This window comes from Lineus longissimus, chromosome 2 (genome assembly GCF_910592395.1).
Source record: "Lineus longissimus chromosome 2, tnLinLong1.2, whole genome shotgun sequence".
Taxonomy (NCBI): Eukaryota; Metazoa; Nemertea; class Pilidiophora; order Heteronemertea; family Lineidae; genus Lineus; species Lineus longissimus.
Genome location: NC_088309.1, coordinates 28,596,194 through 28,619,758, shown reverse-complemented (window position 1 = coordinate 28,619,758; position 23,565 = coordinate 28,596,194). Strand labels below are relative to the sequence as shown.

The following is a 23,565-nucleotide window of genomic DNA, read 5'->3' as shown; positions in this document are numbered from 1 at the left end:
CATGGTGAAGGAGGACAGCTGATGACACTTGCTTGTCTTAGTTTCTGATTTGATCCCATGACCCAATGACCATGCAGACGTGTATTTTGATCCCCTGACCAAAAGCGAGTGGTTTCTCATTCTTTGTAAGCCTCATGGAATTGGTAAGGCAGTGTGGTTGTTTGTCTAAGCTGGTTTCATTTGATGCTGGTGCTAAATGATGGCATTCCGCCTCTAGATGATGATGGTACAGTTGATAGTTAGGACTATCCAGAGACTTGATGGAAACCAAGCCACATACCTGTCAGGTGGCTATTTCTGGCTGCTGGCTCTACCTTGTGCCCAGGTTTGTACTCATGTCTCATCTGTGTAGAGATATCACTCGGAGGACCTTGAACTAGAAGTGGTCTTGAGCCACTCGTGTGTTGGTGAAACGACTTGCAGTACCTGTGCGGTGCACCCACTAAGTGTCACCTAACCCACTCTTAGCTGTGTGCATTGTTTGTTAAGGCCTTTCACTCCCTTTCCAGCCCAAACTTTGAATACACTTGACTTTCTAACAGAAGGTACTTTGAGGATGTAGTCATGCCTTGGTAAGGCTAATCGTCACACAGCACGGCCTGCATCAACCTCTTCTCCAGGTGATACACTCCAATCTATGTCATCTATCAACCTGAGTGTAGGTTGAAACATGATACCGATGTGTTGGGAGCCTTGACAGTGATCAGGCTTGCCTTACAGGCCACCTAGTGTCACCATTACTCACAAGTCGGGCAGTTGTCATATCTTCCAAAGATTATGACGATTGTGATGACTGTCTAAAGGTGAAGATTTTATCTCAAGGTAAATACCTTTACGTAAATGGTGACCCATCTGAAGCTACCTGGTCGGAGAGCACATACCCAATGTGTCTCTTTGATCGTGGGCGAAAGGGCCTGCTGGGGGAGGGCATGATGACATTCTCGAGGTGAAAGACAAACTCTTGAATAACCAAACCTGAAACCAACATCAAACGGTTTGATCTGACTTCAAACTTCAGTTGAATGTAGCTTACATTGAAACCTCTGTTTTCCCCAGTTGCTCTTTCATCACAGAGACATCTGGTGGTAAGTCATAGACTGATGCTGTGGCACATACATTATCAATCAATAGCGAGGCTAGCTGTTGGGAAGATAATGTTACACTTGGGATGACTGACCGATGCTTTATTTAGGAGTTTCTCTACTAGGTGGTGCTGTCATAGCAGGCCCTCCTCTCGTGTCTGATGGTTGAAGCAGGTAAACGGAGATGAAAAGTGAAACCCTCCTTCATCGGCAGAACCAGGCGACACGTCCCACCCCTTATTTTAGGAAAATCTTTGGAATTGATCATGTTGAAAAATGAAAAGAAAGTCCAGCTTCTGATATTCGCCTTAGACTCCCGTGTAAACAATGATCTTGTGTGAACGTCAGAATAGATTGTCTTGGACAGTCTTGTCCCCGGGCTAGATATCACCACATATCACCTTCTGGTAAAGTTTCTATCGTTGATCCGGACCCGTTGTGAACATGTCATGGCCGTTTACCGCTGTGGCTTTTTTCTCGTCAATTTGATCTGCGTGGACGATATTGATGTCTCATTAGCATGTCAACCACTGGTGGCAGTTGTAACCAACACCTCCACTTCAAAATAATATCTGTCATTTTACGCTGGATATTTCATGTTAAATTCATATCTTTGTATCACATATTTTGTGAATTCTTACGGGAGTATCCCGTGTCATCATTAATGCACATGGTTGTGGTTTATCCGCCTTGATGGCCATGTATCACTTTCACATGATCACTGGCCTCGCTGGCAACTTCTTCGATTATAAAAACATTTGATTCATCCTTGTCTTGCAATGCATTCTGGGAGGGTGAGGCGCGCCTGAAAACAGACGTTAATTTGACCGTTAATTTGACTTTATTTCGCTGAGATGCGATGGAGTCAGCAGTTTAGTGATTCCCTTGCTCAAACTTGGCTGACAATATATTGCTAGAGGTTTGGGAACAGTGGCCAGAGATCCCTGAGTAGCACACTTAGACCTTGATTATTTGACGGTGGTATATCTGGGCAGCTTCCAGGTGTAAACTCCCTCTTCAGGGAGTTGATAATTGAAAATGATAAAGTAGCACAAATGGGGAAGTTGACTGCGGCGGACGTTTAGCAAGTCTGCTGAGAATGGTTCCAATTCACCAGTGAGTAATCACATTATCACATTTACAAATGACCTTTGTTATGGAGTGAAATTTGAAGATGTGAAGCAGGACACCAGCTTTACCTATGTGAGAAGGCCAAACCCATGACTCGGTCCCGACGTGCACCAAATGTGCCAATTTTCGCAAATTGTGGACAGTTAGTTGTCATGCTGTGTTAGTTGACCACTAAACTATGGACTCTGCCAGACAATCTAAATTTAATTCTTGGCTTGGCAAGGTGGTCTGCGATGGTAATGGAGGCTCCACTGGTCGTTCATCAAGTGTTCAGCTATAACAAGGTTAGGACACCCTTGTCATAAGCCTCTTCCTTGGGAGGATTGATTTTCTTAGTAAACATCCAGTGAAGTCCATCCCGCCTGCCAACAACAGAGACCCTGTTTGTAACCAAAGTATTTTTTGAGAAGTTTATCATTTTGTTGAAATCTCACCAAGTGTTTTCAGTCCTCCACGGGCAAGGTTAGCGTGACGTGCCGAGAATGGCATACCATCCTCGTCTCGCTAGTATTCCCACCGGAGCTTAATCAAATCAAGCATCACATGTAATTTTACAATTTTTGTCAAACGCATGATGGATTCATATTCTAAGTTACTTTGAATTTGACAGTCCGCGAGTCAGTCGGTCGATCTTTCGCTGGAGATTTTTCACGCCTTTGTGAAATATTGTCAGCGAGATCAGTTTTGTTATCGCTGCGATGAAGGGTTTTAGAGCCTTGCGATTATGGTGCGATATCTATTCCCTTCTCGTGTTGTAATGGCAGTGATGGAAATGATTTTTGCCATGGACAATAATTGTGGTTTAGAAATAGTATCATCTGCTGAAACATTCAATGGTTTTAAAAGAAACTCACCGTTTAGGGAATTACTGAGGAGTTTGTTAAAACGTTTATTGTCCAAGATTTGTAGTATGTGAAGTATAAAGATGTCTGATATCCCATCACACAGTATCTATAGTTGTGGTTTAATTTTATCGTCCTTGAACTCTAAGTTGAGTTTGGTCAAGTTAACTAAAACCGATTTTAGAATCAAGGAATAATTAAGCTTTGTGACATCTTGTTCCAGTCAAGTTTGTCACTTATGATTGATCTTTGAACAGATTTCCTGCGTTCCGACCACCATCATCAACTAGGACGCAAACTGAAGATGACCACTGAGTGAAGAATTTTGATTCTTGAAGATTCCCTTCTCACATGTGTGAGAAGGAATGTCATGGGCAGTTAGCTGTTGTCAGCTCAGTGTGGGGCTGGTAGTTGGCTGTGAGAGAAATCTTTAGGGAACGTTGTCAAGGCTAGTGTTGACTGCTGATTATCAAGTTATAGCAAGAACTGGTGAAGACTATGCCACGTTAATGAAGATGGTGTTTGATTGATGTGGCTGCTACTGAGGCTGTCCAAATGTAACACAGTTAAAAGAGGGAAAAGTAAGCGATGTTTCACTGTCGTTTTGTACGCTGAAGAGACGAGGTGGGATGAGAGCTTTGATGACATTTGGATGTGGACTACACCAAGATCGGTTCCTTGGTCTCTGCAAGTATGCCGTATTTCAATACATGTCGTTATCATTTATTACTGCACCCCACTCTGAATATTTCATGTCATGTACAAGTTTTTGGAATCTCCTGACTTGTCCTGGAGTTTGGCTAAAAACAAGGGTCATGTTTCTCCAATTGGCGGATGTGACTTCTTAGTTTGAAAGAAGACCTATTCTCAGTGACATATTACTTCCATGACCTTTGACCTCAATTCAAATGGAAAAGAATTAACTTTGGAACATCAATATAACGTTTCAGTTTCATTTCATGCACATTTGAATTGGTTGCTGATGGTCCTTTGTAATGGAGTTGTCAGAAGATACCATACCATTTGAAAAAGATTGCTACATCAGGGTGACACACCCTTGGCAGTGGATTCGACTCCACATGATCTTGGGCGTGAATAACAATGCATTGATGTACAGGTGAATGTAGATGCCGAGATTGGCATGGACGGCTGTGCTTCATCTTTTGGCCACACCCAGTCTAACGTAAACAAACATAATATCGTAAAATCACATTCATGTGGAATTCCTTCAGGAGATTCCCTGCTGTCATCATTGGGTACAGTGTTATCTTGATAATTGAGGTGTGCAATTCACAGGCTTATGAAAAATATCTAAAAAAAAGAAAATTTTACAAAAATTATTTTCTCAAAAAAACCTTGATTTTTTTTACAATGACCAAAATCTGCAAAAACCCAAAAAAAAATTTTTTAATCAAAAGAGGATAAATCCATGTCGAATATCCGGATGTCCATTTATATCTATTTCTTGATGAAATACTGGCATTTAAATGTTGCCATTGCTTTTGGAGTGCACTTTATGAAGTGATTGATGGACCTGTGGTCATGATGACTGTCTCAACTCGGCAGTGCAGCTGAATAGTTGTACTTCATGATATTATTTGTCCAGGACAGATGTCATGTATCAAGTCCTATCATGCAGCAACTCTTCTTCAAAACCAACGCTATGTTATTGTTTATTTTTGACACCTGTTTGTATGTGATAATGGTTACATGGTCTACTTGAAAAATCAAGAGTTTTGAAATGTTGGCGTTCAAGTCAGGAAATTGGACATGTTTTATGTCATGGTTTCATTGAAAACCTGAGATCTTTGACAATGTTCAGTTCCTAGTGCCAAGTATTGTTCAGACGGCTTGCCTGAAGTCATGTTGAATAGCTGATTGTGAGTGTTGACAATCAAATGAACTGAGTAGCTCCACCACTTTTCTCACGTTTACATTATCAATTTGCTTAAAACCTGTTCAAATTGCTTCCATCATTCAGTTGTTACTAGCAATGGTGATTTCATTTTCCACATTAAATTTGTATCGTATCATTTGGCATCATGGTCCTTTTCGGCTCTTTGCCAGACAGAATTTAGTCGACATCAGGTTACACATTTACCCACTGGGACCTTTAGCCGGCCCTACATAGGATGTATCAAAATTCCTACCATTCTTTCCTCAGAAAGACAATCCCAATCTGTTTTATTTCAACGCAGACATTCCTCATCAAAGTGACAATAACAATGTGCCAAATTAGTGATAAAAACGCCTCGGTCAAATTTCATTGTCCTTGAAAAACCTGAAATACGTTGCGATGACAATATCTATTGTTTGGAATGAGTTATCAGTGATTATTCTGTAACATTGACCGTCTTTTGACGATAAATCAAACATTTCTTTCATATTTTCGATTGGATTGTATAAGTTATTAAAAAGTATTACATTAATTAGGCTGATTTATCAACTACTGTCATTAAAGTTATTAATTAAACTGCACCTTTGAAGTTTGATTGGCAATAAAACTAATCAAGACCATCAGGTCGTATAGATGAGCCAGAGAGTTATGTCTGATTAGACATTCTTCCAATCTGGACACTTCATCCCAGCTGATTTCATATCAAATTGTTCCTGGTACATTTTCATGTTGGTTGAAAATGATACCTTAGTACTTGGCCTTTGGAAGAGTCATAGTAGCATAAGTCACTCTGACATAGCTAGAACCTTGGACAATAATGGCACATAAGTTTTCATGGTTTGGAGATGGACTAGAGATATGTGATCGTGGAAGACAATAACAATGAGATGATCTGGATGGGGAAGGCATTGGATGGCGCGGCTGGGAAGTCAGCAGAGGCCATAATGACAATATATCATTCTTTAGAGGATTTTCCTAATCTCCTTCATAAACGAGGTGAGATGACAAATATGAGATCGAAGCGCCTTAAGAAGTTCCATTCACAGTATTCAAAAACAAATACGAGCTGCTCATAAGCAATTACTAAACTCTCAAGAGGTTTTTGAAGTGGAGTATTATCAAGAATCCTGTGTTCAGAACCACGGTTCTTCTCGGGTGGAATAATTTCACCATTTTAAACAAATTTTGATTGGTGGACACCTCTCAGTTTGAATGGTAGGACACTTTCGGTCCCTCGCACTGAATTACTTGCAGACAGGTTATCGGGTGGCAGAGCAAACTGCTCAAGCTCATAAGCCTGACAACCTATTGTCATGGCACAACATTGCCTTTATGTCCTCACCTGAAATATTTAGCTCCACATTTTGGGGGCAGACTACAGCACACTCGAGATGACAATGAAACATTCAACAGATAACACTACAATAACGCTCTGTCCTTTTCTCAATACAAGTGAAATGGCTATTATCCTCAAATGTCAGCGACCATTTTCTGCAAATCACTTCGGGTTCTGAAACTTTAAACCTAGTGGTGTTGTTTTCGTTAAGTGGGGTACTGCCATGACACATGGCGAGGAAAGTATCGATACGCTGCGGAACTTGCATCTCATATTGATGAGGACTTTTATGATGACATGCACTAGTCAAACAAAAGCATCCATTTTGAATAGACTTCACTTTCCAAACAAATGGAAGGTGGAGATAATAGTGTCAGAGAATATCTGTCTACTTCACCAGATGCACTCAGAGTTCAGCGATGTCATGCTTTTGACAGTTTTCTTTCTGTCCGGTTGCAGTTATTGAAAAAACGGCTGGTGCTGAAAAACCTTTTTTTGCACCAGAATTATTTAGAAGTTTCAAGCAGGTGACAAAATGTTTGGCTTTATGTTGTATTTTGCCTCCAAACCTCATTCCCACCTTTGCCGTAACAGATCAGGTAATGAAATAGTTTGTACAATTTCAATTTGGCAGAAAATCCCCAAATTTGGTGCAAAACACCAAAAATGTTGATTTGGTCTCCCATTACATCACGGTATGTGACAGCGAGTCTATAAATAAACCATTATGTTCTGAGTTTACTTTGTGCATACATTTAAAGTCTGCCTCTGTCACTTGTGAATAGTAAGTGTTACAAGTATGACAATGACAAGGCTCATCAGTAGGTTACAGGTAACTGTGGTTTTCAAGAGCGCCTGAAAGTGCATTATCGTCTGGTATGAAAATGTTGCTGTTCATACACGGGATGACTATGATTAGGCAAGGTCCTAATCTCTGCCTCCTTCATCCTTATCATCAACATCATGCTGAGTCACCCTCTTCACCTGAACCAGCCCCCAACTCCTCCTTTGTTAGGGACCTGGACCAGATTCCTACCAAAACACCCAGCCATCTTGCTCCTGAGCTGGTTTATCCCTGTGGCTGCACCCTTAAGCAGGGTTTACCTGGTCAACTAGGTTCATTAAGGGACGGAGACAATGGGCAGTAGCATGTTGGCATGTTGATTCCCCAGCCATCCTGACTCTCCCCTCAGGCCTGATTAGGGGGAGGCTAGCTGGTAAGGTTGGTGCACTAATGTTTGGCCTAATCTTATCAAGTCACAGCAAGTCTTCTGGTCAGTGAGGCCAAACAGCTATGAAGAGAATTCTAATTGTGGTGTTCCCCAAATCCCAGTTGAACAAGATATGTTATATTTCCAACACTTGCACTTGTATGCAACTGAAATGTCACTTATGTATCCCACAAAGGAACTGATTGCAACTTCTGCCATCTTTGACCATTATCATCAAATCAGGTTCATCCATTGATATCCCCCTCTGTGTAGGACAGGACTAGCCTTCAGCCCTCACAATGTACTTGCACTCAAATGTCACCTTACAACTTCTAACCAAATTGACCCAGTTAATGAATGTTTTCTTTACTAATTTCCATTGAAATCAAAATCTCTTTGATTGAGTTTATGTGTGAATGTTACAGTTGACCTTTCCATTGGTAACATCAAAGGTTCCTGAATGATCCAAGCTATGCTTGCTAATGAATCGATCTATGTCATGATACACATTGTACTTTAGCCTTGACTGAGGGCGTTATGTTTTAGCACTGATTGGTCTTCTTCTGTCACCGGTTACAACCGGTGTTGCATCAAATGAGGCTGGTTCAATGGTGTCTTTTTCTCGGCTGATTTCATTGATTTGTCTCATCAAACCATTGTTTTCACAAGTCATGTTTCAAACGGTTTGCAACTTGGTTTGTTGTGTGTTTGATCATGCGATCTTTGTCTCTGTCACAAAACCTGATGACGTCAGTGAAGAGCGTTTCATCACATTTGAAGGTCGTCTGTCTGGAGCAGACGTGACATCACCTTGGTTAAACTTTGTTTTGAAATCTACAGGATAAAAGTGACATCTTCTATTTACCTTAAACAATTTGATCAGAGACCTTTACATCAATTGGTTGACTATCAAAATGGCTGACATTTCTCTAACCAACATTCTGCATCAAGCCAAGAAGACATGATCCAAATGATTGGCACTACAGATTCTAACCAACACAGGAACCGCAGATGAGAATGGGCTGTAGTGTTATTGAATTATCTAATTGACAGCCATCTTTGAATCATGATCATTCATCATACTCGCAGAAAGGTGAACAAGTAATGAAGCCTCTTTCCCGTCCTATACAGCATATCTGTTGACCATGATTCTTCTTGAGGCTAAGTGTACCTGTACAAGTCTGGCTAACAGTGGATATCTAAATGCTAGCCAGATGCTATGCTGAAATCCTCTTAAGTAAGATATTAGCATGATTACGAAACTTAGTCCCTGTGTGGAGACTGAGTGGCTAGGCCTGCTCCCTTTTTAGGAGGGATCATTTCTTGAGCCCTGGTCACTCAAGGAGGTGAAGTAGTCATTAGGTGTGAGGTGCTCTTTAATCCCAGTCAGTCACTCCTATTGAGCATCTTGCTGCTCCAGTCATTTGTGATAGGGAACACTGTGACGTGGTCTTTAATCGTCGATGTAACGCGAGCATTCAAGATTCTTAGCAGTTTGTTGTCAGTTCAATAACTTTGTGACAGGAGTTCTATCGGGGATGACCTCTGAGCTGACAGAAGTTAACGATGGATCCGGTTTGGAAGATTAGGTCACGCTTTCACCTCCAGGTATTGTCTTTTTCTTTTCTCTGCACGCACTCCTTGCAACTTTCTGGCCGATTCGCTTGAAATTCATGGTCGTAAATCAGGGTACGAAGCCAGTGATGTGCATGTTGAAGATGGGAAGACTTGTTCTGTACCTGAGTATTGTGGTTTAGCTATGAGGAGGAGGCCAGATCTCTTCAGTTTGTAATGTTTTGACAAGATGAGTATAAAAACATTGGCTTTTTCGCATCAGTGTCGGTAGTTTTGGCAGAAGGTCAATGAGCTTTGATTTCATGGGACCTGATTATTCAAAACTAGCAGTAATTCTGTGACATTGTTTTGATCTCGGTAACGTTGTCTTGAATACGAGGAAAACTTTCAAATCAAGTTGAAATTAGATAGTCAGAGGTGGTGACATTCTAATGAGATTAATTGAGCCACAACCTTGAAATGCCCCTTTCCTACACCAGTGGTGGTTACATTATAAAATTAATGTGGCCGGATTTTATTGGCATTTGGACTGCACAGCTGACAGGGCCCAGTTCCCAAGCCTTTGCACTCGGTACACCATCCCACCTATCTCAGCATCCATGCATGCAAGGCAAGATTAACCGGGCCTGAAAGATCTTACTCAGGTGTTAACCAACTCTCACAGCTTATTCCGGCTGTCCTGATGGCCAACCTCGGGAAGCTGGTGCAACAGGAGCAGCTCTGCTGGAAGTCGCCAAGCCGTGCAGGATCCACCTGGCTCACATACCTAATGCTTGCCTCATCCACAGATGGAAGTTTCCAATCAAGCCCAAGTAATCAATATTGCCAATATATTTCATCCAGTTTGAGAATCTTGAGGAAGTAGTTGGGTTGGGTCTTGATGTGGCCACTCCATCTTTTCCAAGTGTTAATGTCAGTGAACATTTTTGGTTCCTTGAGCAAAGTACTACTGGCTACCTTGCTGTCAATTTACGAAGTTTTCTCTCCAGTTTTCAAGTGGTTCCTCTCCGCCAGTAAGACTTGGACCATTTTCTTTGGATAAAGTGGTGTTTTGGTGAAAAAGATTTGGTCAGCTCACCCTCCAGTGTAAGCAATGAATGACAAGCAAAATGACGTCTTCATTGACACAATCAGTCACACCCTAAATGATGTCTTGATCAGCTGACTGATGAAATTTCAAGCAACTACATTGTCTCAGGGATGCACCACAATTAGCGGCAAATGAATGTAGTTTTAACAAGGAGTGGGGGCCCCGTTATTATGCACCTCATTCCGGTTCTGGCAATCACATTTGTGTAATGGCACAACACGGGTTCCCGCATTCATTAATGTCTCCGCTAGGACTAATTTGTTTAGACCAATTCTTGCTGTGAAAAATTCCTTGATAAATGAAACGTTGTTTTTGTTTTGGAGTCAAATGAGGGCAGGTTTCTTTCACGAGCTGTGATGTGGTTTTTCAGTCTCTATTCTCATATTTGTCAATTTGTTGTTGAAATAATCAAAGTTGGGATGTGATATTAACATGAAATATAAATGGGATGCTGGACGTTTGATATTAGGACGTATTTCCTCATGATGTTTTTAGTACTGTTGCAATCCCTTAAGGTCTTATTATGCTTGGGTCTGTTCGGTTACTCGTGGTGGCTATTATGGCCAGGTTATTAAGAACGGGAATAGGAGGGTCGTTTGCTTCCAAACGGTGTTTACTTTGGTCATCATTTTGAAAAAACAAGTCCATCAAAGAGTGAAAGCCAACTTGTTTTAGTAAAGTTTCAAGTTACTGTGTTTTAACTCATATGATGGGAGTTAAGTGACTTCCCCAAGGATGAAATGTGTGATTAAGGGAAGAAGAGACAGACCAATAGCTTGCCCAGTCTAGGAATGGGGGGGGGGGGGGGTTATCTACTTTGTGAAATAGATTGTCTGAATTGAGTGTGTTTTCAGTGCATTATGTTGTGCACATGTGACATGTAGATGGTTGTTGAACCAAGTTCCTGATGTGTGTTCAGGTGTTGGAAGATGAGCCCCTCCATGTTATATCTGGGTGTCAGTCAGCTAGGCTTACCATCACCGATCTCCTTCACACCTGCAGTAGGTGCTTGATATGACTAGTTCTTATAGTTGATCAAGAAGGTCTTTTACCTTCACTAAATGTTCATATCATACACATCATTATACCAGGTATCCTTACTTCATTATACATACAGACATTTCCCTGTTTGTCATTGTGGAAAGCCAAAGCCTATCCTATCAGCCTATTTTGCCAAAAGAACTTGGCAGCCATAGCAGTCATACTACAGTGAACAAAATGAAGTGTCACTGCCAGGATTTGAAGAAGGGACCTTGACGGCACATCTGTTTTGACAATCTTTTGCCTTGCTAAAGAGATGTCCAGCCAGTTGAGGTAGGAACATGGATGTTTCACCACAGCTCTGAGTACCTGGTCTCATGAAATACACCAGCGTGAACCCATCAGGACATCTGAATTGGAAATGTTTACAAGGAGGTCAGAGTATGGACCTAACAACTTCCATCAGAACAAGTGGATCATCTCATATTTGACTTCCAAATGTTCCTTTCATCTCCAGGGATTATTAAGTCCAAAGTTACAGTTGTTATTTACAGTGCCTCACAATCATAAAGTCATCACTTCACCAGGTTCATTTGTTCTTTGCAACTCTGCACTGTTGAAATGACCAATCCAAACAATGCATGTCAGTTTTGACTAATTATTTTACGCATTGTGTGTTATGTTATTGACAAGGGATAGCTGGTGATAAAAGCTTGGTAACCACTTGATACAAATGTAACATTGAACAAGTCACAGGTTATAATGCTTCCCTTTAAACACGCATTAGGCGAACTCTTCTTTCCACCATTGCCACTAATCAAAGTGGTCCGAGATGTCAAATCTTTCACCTCCTTGAGGGGCATTAAATAATTGTTTAATGATATTAATCAAAAGCTACTTGAGCTTTGCCTGAGTTTGTCCAACAGCAACCAGACCCAAACAAGGTGCAATTAACATGTCACTTGGCCAGAAACACGGTACGATTTCACGGTTCCATATCTTTAATGGACGCTTTTCTTCTGACAAAGGATGATTGTTCCACGATATCGGTGGAAATTGGGCGTAAACTTTGATTTGTCTGCCCAGTGTGACTGGGTCAATTATGAATCTTTTACGATGCATTGACAAGGTATGAATGCTGGAATAGCCCTTCTCAACAATGGATCCAGAACATATGAAGTGTGGTCTCCTCCATCAAAGCTCCCCTCGATTGATCTCAATTAAAAGAACTTAGGTGTTTGTTGTGACGTTATCCTGGCCTTAATGAATTACAAGAAGCGTTGTGAAGCCGCAGTGAGTACCATGAGGGCTGACTTATTGTTTTAACATGGCACAACATTTGCCTCGGTCACAATGGAATATCAACTGATCAATAAACTCTTAGAATAAGCTGATAAATTCACTGTCAACAACAGTCCTACAGACACTTTACGGAATTAGAACTTAACTATCGCAAAACTTTGGGGAGGTTATACTTATAAAACGCATTATTCTGTCAAGTGTTGGGAGCTTATTCAGTCGCAGACGCGTAGAGTTTAGACAAAAAAAGATAGTTTTGCTCGTCCCAGAAGTGTAATCGTTATTGTAGCGAGATTAACTGTTAATACGTTCCTGACGCCAAAGCTGGTCCTTCGACGCGGGAAATCATCGAACACCACCACCACCGAATATTCAAGTGCCTCTCAGGGCATTCATGTGCTTGACATCAGCTAGCATTGTTTTAAAAGACATTGTTGCATTTTATGGAAGTATCACTTTAATGTTATGTTATATGATACTGCAAGTAGAGAGGAGGTCCTATGTTTTAGTAGCTAGCTGCCAAGTTTGAATAGAATGTGTCTGATTGATGCCATTGAGCCATCAAAGTGTCACATAGATTCAGTGGGCCAACTGAGTATTGAACCCCTGACCCACTGGTTATAACCCTCTTTCTAACCTATGACTTCTGATCGCTGATCTCCCTTTGAAGAGAGACAATGAGGCCACGTAAAATAAAGCGTGAAAATCCCTTTGACGCCACGAAAATTGATTTTTAAAGCTCAAGAGGATGATCCGATAAAGACATAAGGATATTTGTCAATTTATTAACGGATTATTGCGTAAAAAATTACACTCATCGATGTTGAACTTAGCTGAGTCGTTCGGATGATAAAGTCAGTTCTCTTGATAAAAGTACGGAAATAAACGGCCAAAAACCGACATTGGGGGCAAAGGAACCGATGACGTTCCCATGAGTGTCTTGAGGAAACTCTCGTTGGGTTCAAATGGTTGCTCGAACAGGCAGTACATCTGTAACTTGTGCCAACATGGCATCCTTGAACAACTCTGTCCATCATCAAACATAGATATGCTAACAGAAAATATGGTCTTTTTGAGGGTTCGGCCAATTCAGATCATTATATTTTGATATTTTACTTTGATTAGACATCTGTAGCAGTTAAATCACCTCCCCAATTGCAATGTAAAAACTCGCTAAATGACAGCTATGAGAATGGCGGTGTGAACAATGGCGTCATCGCCCTGGGCTCCAGCACGAGAGCGCTGTGATTCTCTCATAAAAGGGGCGTGATTCTCGTCATTATAACAATTGTTTAACAAGTGGCTGCATTAATACAATGGTTTCACTTGCGGTGTGTGGTTATAACTGTTTCTGCCAGGAAGGTGCCACTAGTCCGGCTGTATTGAAACAGCGTGAATGACATCAGCGAGAGCGGGTCTCGCACACGAGACGGCGCATTACTGTATCGAAACTCACCACGGCATAAAACACGATACATCTAAACGGCTCGACCATTCGTCTCGGGAGTAATCAGATGTGATTTTGATTTAGTCGAATAGCCATGAGTTGATTGGTGCAGCTTCTCGCCAACCTTGGCTTCGTCAATTCAAATATGACCGGAGGAACACGCGTGTTGGGATGGTTTCATTTGTGTGGATCATCTCATTGGTGAGAGATGTGATGGCGCTGTAAAAATTCAAGAAAAGTTCGACATTGATTTCATCAGACGGATCTGTTGCGCTGGACTCCATTAAGAAGTGGATATGATCAGTTGGCGTTTCAAACATTCTTTAAACTATTCCAAGTTTTGCACAATCTTGAGGAAATGATAATGTTCTCATTTCTGCTCGGTAGAGATTGTCTGTCTTGGAATTACGTAATGTCATGATGGTTTTTTTGCTTGTAGTAGGATATTTAGTCAACTTACATAGAAAGGGATGAAGTCCTTTGAGTGTTGTGACTCAGCTCATCAGCATGTTGAACTTGGAATATTGCAATAGAAACTTGTAAATAATGGAAAGGAAACCTAGTTGTGAACTTGAAGGAGTCCAGAAGCAGTGACTTAAGATGGAACCAATTGTAATTGTGAATTAGCTTAATAGTGCAACTGATCATTTATCCTGGGACTTTGACCTCACATGGATCTGACTGATCAGCGATGATGCATCTCCAACCATTCCCATGTGCACCATTCCCGATCCCTCCGTTCCTCCACCAACTCATGGGATTACCTCATCGGACGCCCATGTTCTTCCAGGTATTCAAACTCACAGTGTTGTAAAAATTGTTGGTGTTTTAAAAGTCTGTTCTGTGAGGAGTTGTCAAATGACTTTGGATTAACAGTCCAAAACTGAATTGTCTGCGAAGTGACCCCCCCCCTTCGAGTTTCATAAGGGGTAAAAATATGCATTAGTGTCTTTATTTGTGAACTCTGAATATCTAATTCAAAGATTTGTGATTTTGTTTTCAGATCATTTGTGTGTGTTCTGTCTAAGAATGTGTCATTCACCAGCCAACACATGAAATCTTAATATGGTTTCTCTTTGGTCCTTTCAGGCAATACGCTGCACGCTGCCAAACTGCTCATGTGAATGCTTCGCTCCCGGAAAGTCAACGATACGAGTTTGTGAGACATGTAAACACGGATGGGTCATTCACGGTGAGTTTATAACTTCTAATCCAGTTTCTCATGTCACTGATCTGTGTCGTGCCTGTTCACATGTGTTCAGTACTATCAGAGCCCCTGATCTGTGTCTTGCCTGTTCACATGTGTTTAGTACTATCAGAGCTCCTGATCTGTGTCTTGCCTGTTCACATGTGTTCAGTACTATCAGAGCCCCTGATCTGTGTCTTGCCTGTTCACATGTGTTTAGTACTATCAGAGCCCCTGATCTGTGTCTTGCCTGTTCACATGTGTTCAGTACTATCAGAGCCCCTGATCTGTGTCTTGCCTGTTCACATGTGTTCAGTACTATCAGAGCCCCTGATCTGTGTCTTGCCTGTTCACATGTGTTCAGTACTATCAGAGCCCCTGATCTGTGTCTTGCCTGTTCACATGTGTTCAGTACTATCAGAGCCCCTGATCTGTGTCTTGCCTGTTCACATGTGTTCAGTACTATCAGAGCCCCTGATCTGTGTCTTGCCTGTTCACATGTGTTCAGTACTATCAGAGCCCCTGATCTGTGTCTTGCCTGTTCACATGTGTTTAGTACTATCAGAGCTCCTGATCTGTGTCTTGCCTGTTCACATGTGTTCAGTACTATCAGAGCTCCTGATCTGTGTCTTGCCTGTTCACATGTGTTTAGTACTATCAGAGCCCCTGATCTGTGTCTTGCCTGTTCACATGTGTTTAGTACTATCAGAGCCCCTGATCTGTGTCTTGCCTGTTCACATGTGTTCAGTACTATCAGAGCCCCTGATCTGTGTCTTGCCTGTTCACATGTGTTCAGTACTATCAGAGCCCCTGATCTGTGTCTTGCCTGTTCACATGTGTTTAGTACTATCAGAGCCTCACATGTGTTCAGTACTATCAGAGCCCCACCCATGTTACACTAGATCGTGTTCTAGGTGAAGGAACTGTTTGAAGCTACAGCTTTCCAATTAAATACAGTGAACAATGATAGAGATGCTATTTCAGCCTTGCATATAGAGGCCTCAGGCGGGCAAAATTCCACTTGATGACAGATTTTAACAGGTGGCTTGTGCTTTTTGTCCATTTTCTGTGATTTTGACATGAATATGGATGGTGTTAGGTCTTTCCCCCTTAATCAGTTCACCATTCTGTGCAAAAAGTGCACTGCAGTACTCTTCACCTTAGAAAACTAAAAACGAACTCTAACGTGCAAAATATTTTGACACTCTCTTGAAGCAGTTATTAGTCGGTGAAGTGAGCCTCAAAATGGAGTGTGTCGAGTGATATTCATTTCAAATCTGTCGTGTACGACTGCCGTCAATGGTGTTGAGCCATCGATCCCTCTCATTACCCCTCAGTACGGTTGTCACCGCTAATATTTCATGATGTTGTGGCAGTTAGTCTCTGTAATGACATTCGAATAAAGGTGACAAGAGGTCATGTGTGGAGTGATGATGAAAAAAGTGGCGATTTACTGCTCGGAGAGGGTCAGGTGAGGACATCAAACAGGCGGTCTGTGGTTCAGTTGGTTCTGGGGAAATTTCAGCCGCCACCTCTCAATGTGGTCGAGACCCGAAACCAATCAGCTCAATCATCGAACACGGCAGCGATCAATGGCTGCTCACTCTCATATCGGAGCATCCTGCCAAGTTATCCTCAATCCCAGGTGGTAACCTGGGGCCTATTTATAGTTCAAACTATCAGGACATGCACTATTAATAACCGGCTAGAGTGTTTGCGGAGGAAATCAAGAAGAAGACAAACTGATTTCCTCGGCCTCTAGTCGCATGGGGTGATCGGTGGTTTCATAGCGTACCTGTCCGATGCTAGCCTGGCCTTACTTGGCTGTGATAACGCGTGCTCACAATGCCAAGGTCTTGGCGATAGCATACCCGACTTTCATCCAGTTGCTCAAACTTGATTTGAAAGTTTGCCAAAGTCACCTGTGTAAGATGCTCATGTCATTGTATGTCTCTGCAGACATCATTCAGGTCAGGTTACGGTGGGATGGACCTCAATATTGGTCTTTACCCCATGATATTAGCTATGATTACTACAGATTCAGTCCACCTTAAGCTGGACCAGTTACTCGGTACTGCTCTACAGGATTCTGTGTCAAATGTACATGGTTTTCTAGCCAACTTGAGTCAGGTACATTTCATCCAGGTATGTAGTTGTTATATAACAATATTAATAACTTCTCTCCATGGCTTACCTGGCTGGTGTGTTTGTGAAGCTGGCCAGGTAGGCCCTCTTACTTGGGCTTGAAACACATGAATCATAAAACTATGGACATCCTCAAACCCCATTCTATGATTCTTTCATAAAAACCCATTCTAAAGTGATAGGAAACCCGTTCTAAAGCACTGGGTTTTGGCCTTGGTCGTTTATTCAAACAAGCGAGGATGTGACAATGGCCGGTATCTCTTCTGTTTCACAAGCAACTAATCAGTGTTTGAAGTCACCAACTGATGTCGCCCTCTATTGTCTATGGTGTGGAACAACACTTTGAGTGACATAAGTGTCAACCATCAGCCACTTTTGGTCTCCTTGATCTAAAAAATCAGAAGGAGTTTTGACGGTTGAACGTCTCTCACTGATGGCTGAAGACTTGGAAGACTACCATGAATGTTAGTCTCTGCCACTGAGTCATCTCAAGCCCACATATTCTCACCTAGACGCCACTCTGCTGAACTTTTCATTGCACCTCAACTGGCGGATCTTCTGTCATGGCTTCAACAGAAGTCAGCACCAATGAATGAGGCGTCTTGTTAAACCTCCGCTATGTTGATTACACGTGATCTTCTCCAGTATCTCATGCCTAAGTTAAAACTGATTGACCTCTGCTGGAGACTGGACAGTTGTGGAATGAATCGTGAACAAATGCACGTTCTCTCGAGGCAAGGTAAGCGCTCGTCGCTGCGGGAACATGTCTTCTAATTCCCGCCATCGGCATCTTGAACTGAATCACCTGGCCCGGAGAATCAGGTGGTGCACAAACTTTATAGATGCTTTGAAGCTTTACTCAAATAGTGGCTGTCAGGATAAATCTCATACCCGATAGTGTTTTTTCTTGTCCTGGTGCACATCATTAGGTGCCAGTCTTCCATTTTCTTAGATTTTAAGATATTGGTGTTAAAACACCGAATCTGTCGGCCATAAATTCCTCCACGAAGTGAATGGTTGAAAATACTAGTCTAAGTTTGCAGCGGCCATGAAAGCCATTGCAGATTCAGCGTAACCAAAGGTGGCAGTTGCGGCTGCACTGAAGTCATACCAATATAATATAAGCCTGAACAGATGTGAAGCATTCATGGATGAAACCATGAAACCACAGACCTTAGAGGAACATCCTCTGCTTGCAGCTACTTCATCATCATTAGGAGGAGAAACATCCACATCAGAGAGTACTTTGATGGTTCATACCACCAGTGTATCACTTTCAAAACTGAGCAGTCATCAGCTTGAAAGTCAAAGATGTGGTCTGGCTGTCAACCGACAGACCAGTGAACATTATTATGACTGCCTCTTTCCAAGGTTTAGGAAATGATCTTCATCATTGGACCTCATTCAAAGGTCGAAGAAATGCCTTGAAAATGCCCTTCCTTGTGTAACAATGAAAGGTGCTATAGTAACATTTGGAAGTTCAATGACTTCATATCTCTATGGTCCATTTGTCAGAGTACTTTGTCTATGTTCTGGCTGACTTCCGTTCATATTGCCAGATTTCAAGTCTCACCTCCTCGGGATGATCCTACAATCAAGACGATCACCGAGGACATTAGGTTTGAATGAAACCACGGCAACTGTAAATGATAAACACGTTGATAAAGAGAGTGAATCGCTGATGGATTGTTTTGATACTTCCATGTCATTTGAGCGAATGCCCGCTTGACGCTTCTGACCCGGCAACTCGAGACTAATCAGCCCATCTTTACAAATGATTTATAAGAAAGGCCATAACATAAGCATGAAGCATGACTTGCTAATATCTGATGACAGAACGCGCCGAAACATTTCGCCAATTTTGAAAAATTGTCGTAACGTTTTATCCAAAGAGAAACGTTCCAATTATTCCCATAACATGTTGGGTCGTTTATTAAATTTGTCACGCGTTGAAAGGGGACGGATGTTGGCGGTGTGAAGAATGGACCAAGTACTTATTGAAGAAAGGACACAATAAATCATAGCGGCAATCCTTCCCCGTCGATGCTGGTTAATTCAAGCAGAGATCCCAATCTCTACATTCCGTTGATGACATCCGATGATCTGTGAGATGGCCTGAAATTCAAATTGGAATATTTTCGCCATAAAGTCGCTTGTTGCTCCTTTGAGGATGGTGCTTGATTGTGCCACTTTTTCCATTGCGTAATGACTTTATCTTTCATGTCAAATGTTGTGTTGATTTATTACAATTCATAAGCGACATTATCCACCCAAGAAGGAATCTGTTCACAAAGTCAAATAGTTTCATATATTGGCCAGATACTAGTGTACGGAATTAGATTGGCTCGATTGATGACACATGAGCTCCCTCTCATCCTTCATATCATACAATGGAATCTCCAATCATTTTCAAGTCTGGTGAGATTTTGTGGCAAAGTAACCTAAAGAAGCCTGGCTTCCAGGAGCTGGGTATGTTAAAAGTGTAAAGATTTTCAAAGTTTCTCTATCTCCAGCAGTTGTTGTTCTATAACTGGAGGTAACTCTACCTTTGTTGTGAATGACAACAACAACACATCCTCCTTACTCAGCCTAACTATTACATTACAAATGTCATTATCAGCAGAAACATTGAAAACATGAACTTTTTCTTCTTCACATGATTCTGGCTCCCGTCACAAATCATACTGCACATCTGGTTCAGCCTGTTCAACATATCCATGTCACATGTGAGAGGGGCTACCTTTGTTCTCCCAGCCATGGGACATGTGGCAAGAGCTGCAATAATAGCTGAGATAGTGAGCATTGTTTGACTCCACATTGTTGTCCATTGTTGTGGATGATGAGTTAAGAGTGTTGGCCATTGTTGGCTAATCTGTTAGTTAATTGTCCTGTTGTTGGCTAATCTGTCATTAATCTGTTATGTCTGCAGTGATGATTAGAGTTGGTTGGTTTCTTATTTGTTTGTTATTGAATACCTCCATTATTTAGCTAATCTGTTTTCTTAAAAGGATTATGTGTTGTACATTGTTAGCTTCATCTTCTAGATGAAGTCTTCACTTAAGTTTTCTTAAAATGTTAGGCTACCTAACTTAGATTGCGGTTCCATTTTGCCAATTTGATCTGAAGATGATGCATCCAACATTCTGACAAAACTGTCATATCTGTGATGATTGGTTCCAGTATTTCTCTATCAGATGTGAATGTTTGGAAAGTTTCCCGTTGCGATTGCCTCCGTTCGATCCTCGGATGATGTGACTCACTGATCACCTGAGGACAACACAACCAGATGTCAAAATATCTCAACAGATTGATTGGAAACTTCCTCTCAGTGCTGAGAGTTGGCTGTCCCTATAGCTTACACAGAGTCCCATTATGATTGGGGGGGGGGGGGACTGAGACTTGAGTTTCCCAAGGCCAGTGTACCACTTGCAATGTAACCTCTAAACTGAAGGCCTGTTATCTTGCTGTTACACCAAAACTTGCGTCCATCCATAGCAAGTTTGTAAGTTTTGGTAAGTTATCTAAAAAGGATGTGCAGTTTTGTGCAAGGCTCCACAAAGGCACTCACCATCAAGTGATAGGCATGGTCATCTTGAAAGTCATAAAAGCTTGTGAGTTCTCACTTGATTATCTCTCTGTCTTAAGGTAACGGAAGGAGGGGGTGGCAGAAATAGATGGCCGCCCCAAAGGATACGTTGTCTAAGCATGGCAAATGTTCTGCTGCGATATCGCATCTTGTTTTCGGTGGCATTTTTGCCTGTTTTCTGTGCGAGATGGTTGTAGCTGAAGTGTCCACACATTGGCAGCTTGTCACTGGCTTAGTCACTGATTACTAGCACAGGTGAACACTGAGATTGGAGGCTGCACTAAGTCAAGGTAACTTATCCACTCTCAATTTTTTATCACTTATTTCCTGTCATTGATGGTTGTAGCTGATTATAGGTCACTGTTAAAACAAGCTTCACCACATGTCATTCATGTCCTTCAGATTGTGCTATCTTCTCAGGCTATTTATAGCATTATACAGTGTATCCCAAGGAATATCTCTCTCTGATGAAACCCACATTCACCTGATCAGGGTTGGCAGAGATGTCTCCTGGGACAACACAAGAAGATGAACCTTGAATATAAGACAGTACACTTTGATCTTTAAATGAAACTGATAGGCCTACCTCCAACTGCCAATCTGTCAAAAGCTGGGGGTGTTTGATATTAAGCTAGTGCTCCCAATGGACAACATTGCATACTGTCTTTAGTTCAGTTCAAGGACTTGATGAAATTGTTTGTTTAGAGATTTGATTTGAGAATACAATGACTTCTTGCTGGCATCAGAAAAGCTTTGGACTGTCCCATTGAGAGGAGGCTCTCCACAGCTGCAGTGCATGTGCTCTGACCTCTCTCCCCTGCTCTAGGCATGCAGCAGCATCATCAAGGTGTTCTGGTCCACTGGCCTGCACACCTGGCTACACCAGATCATCATGTCCTATGTTTATATGCTGATCATCAGGGGATAATGGGGACCAGTTGTCCTGTGACATCACGCCTGGGCTCCTATTGGTGGACTCTCACTCTGATGATAAGCGTGTCCTGGCTCACCTGGAGTCAGTTGTGATTCAGCTGGACAACTCACCTGGTCACAGAACTTTCACCTTCACTTCAGACCAGGCTTGGCGTTGGATATGACATTTGGGTTGTAGAGTTCTCTCAGCTATCTTTGTGACACCTCAGAAGGAAGTGCTCTTTCCTGCTTAGGGAGCAGGAGAAGTTCAGCTGAAGTACAGAGTGGCCTTGAGATTCCTATCCTTAAGAGTTTGCTGTGACAGCCAGGATAGGGGCAGACAAACAGAACTTATGGTTCCTCCATTACTGCAGTTGGATCGAAACGAGGCAGATAATTTGGGTGAGTTGAATTTCAATTTGTTGACATTGAGCTTGGAAGGAGGGTTAGTGATGGAGAAACGTTGGCAAATTCAAACTGTTTCGGCTGCCAGCATTTTGGCCTCGGCCCTATGTGACATGTGTCAACTTGGTTCTTTTTCACTACGGGTCTTGGGTAATACTGTTAATGAATTCAGTGAGACAACAAAATTATTGTGTTTGTCTTTTCTTCTGTTTGTTCAGTTGTATTGCATTTCCCCTCATGCATATGCGCAGTGACATGGAGGCCTGAATATTGTCATCAAGATTGGGTAGAACGGTGTGACCAGATGACCACCAAGACAAAAAGTTCTTTTCCAATTTAAGTTTGCTGCATCTGAACTTCTAGTGCTACAATGAACTATTGCAGTGAAAAACTGACTATTGTGGAAAAGAGAATTAGGCAACACTTGAAACCTTATTCCTTTGATAAGTGTTTTTGAAATCAGTTCAAAAGTCTTGTTGTACAATTCCAAATGTCTGAAAATCTCAACCCGGCCTCTCCAGTAGCGATTGCCGATGCCAAACTGTTGGGAAGACACGATGTTCCATTTGATTCACGAATAAATCACCTAATTAGCGGCATACTCCACTCGAATTTGTCATATTATGACTGGCATTTAACCGAGAAATACGATGCGCGTATTCGAAATGTGCACTGATATCAGGACTGTAAGTATCTGTAACTGAACACCAGACATTTTAACCTAATATGTCATTGATGTCAATATTTGTTTGATAAGGAACAAGCGTATCACTTGCTGGATGTCACAACTTGGTTGCCTCGGCACACTCTCAACGGGCTCTCTTTCTCAAGTCTAATCTTATAATAGGGCTCTTCAGAGCATCTTTCCAAACAACTTGGACACTGTTTGTACTCGAACTAGAAGGTTCTGTATCATGAGAGTATGCCTTACTATCTATAAGGATGTCAATGTACAGTTTCTATGAAAAGATGTGCTCAATGATTGATTTTCAAAGATGCTAAAAGTTGCAGCTTGGGGCCAAACATGGTGGGTTAATCTAATGAGACCATGATCATCTAATATCTATCGTCTCTAAGTGAGCTACCCTAGATGCACTTTCGATTTTATTTCATGTTTTTAGTTGTGAAATGTGAGAGAGTACCAATAATTGAGTAGGACTTGGTGAGATATGAGGGTGGGGTACTGAGATACATTGTAACATGTTGTCATTTAAACATTTCACTGAAAGTTTTCTTTCCTTGATGTTTTATTGAAATTTCTCAATCGTGTTGTTTGTCAGTCTGAAGTGGTCATTATTGAAGGGATAGGTCTCAGAGCCTTGTGAGTAGGGCATCCTGACATGACAGTTGTCTCATTGGACGCTGGGCTTATCCATGATGTATTGTCCAACCGCAAATAGTTTTGACAATCATCAAAATGATTCGCCACTTCGATCAAAC

The 23,565-nt window shown here is 41.7% G+C and overlaps 1 protein-coding gene across 4 annotated transcripts in view; it reads left to right on the top strand.

The window, feature by feature from the left end:
- The window catches only part of LOC135483403 (zinc finger protein basonuclin-2-like), an 84,929-nt gene that overhangs the window by 47,769 nt on the left and 13,595 nt on the right, over positions 1-23,565 (top strand). For all 4 annotated transcript variants that reach the window (XM_064764276.1, XM_064764277.1, XM_064764278.1 and 1 more), the window contains one exon: positions 14,981-15,083. In XM_064764276.1, the coding sequence (XP_064620346.1) occupies positions 14,981-15,083 (103 nt within the window). The remainder of the gene's footprint in view (positions 1-14,980; positions 15,084-23,565) is intronic.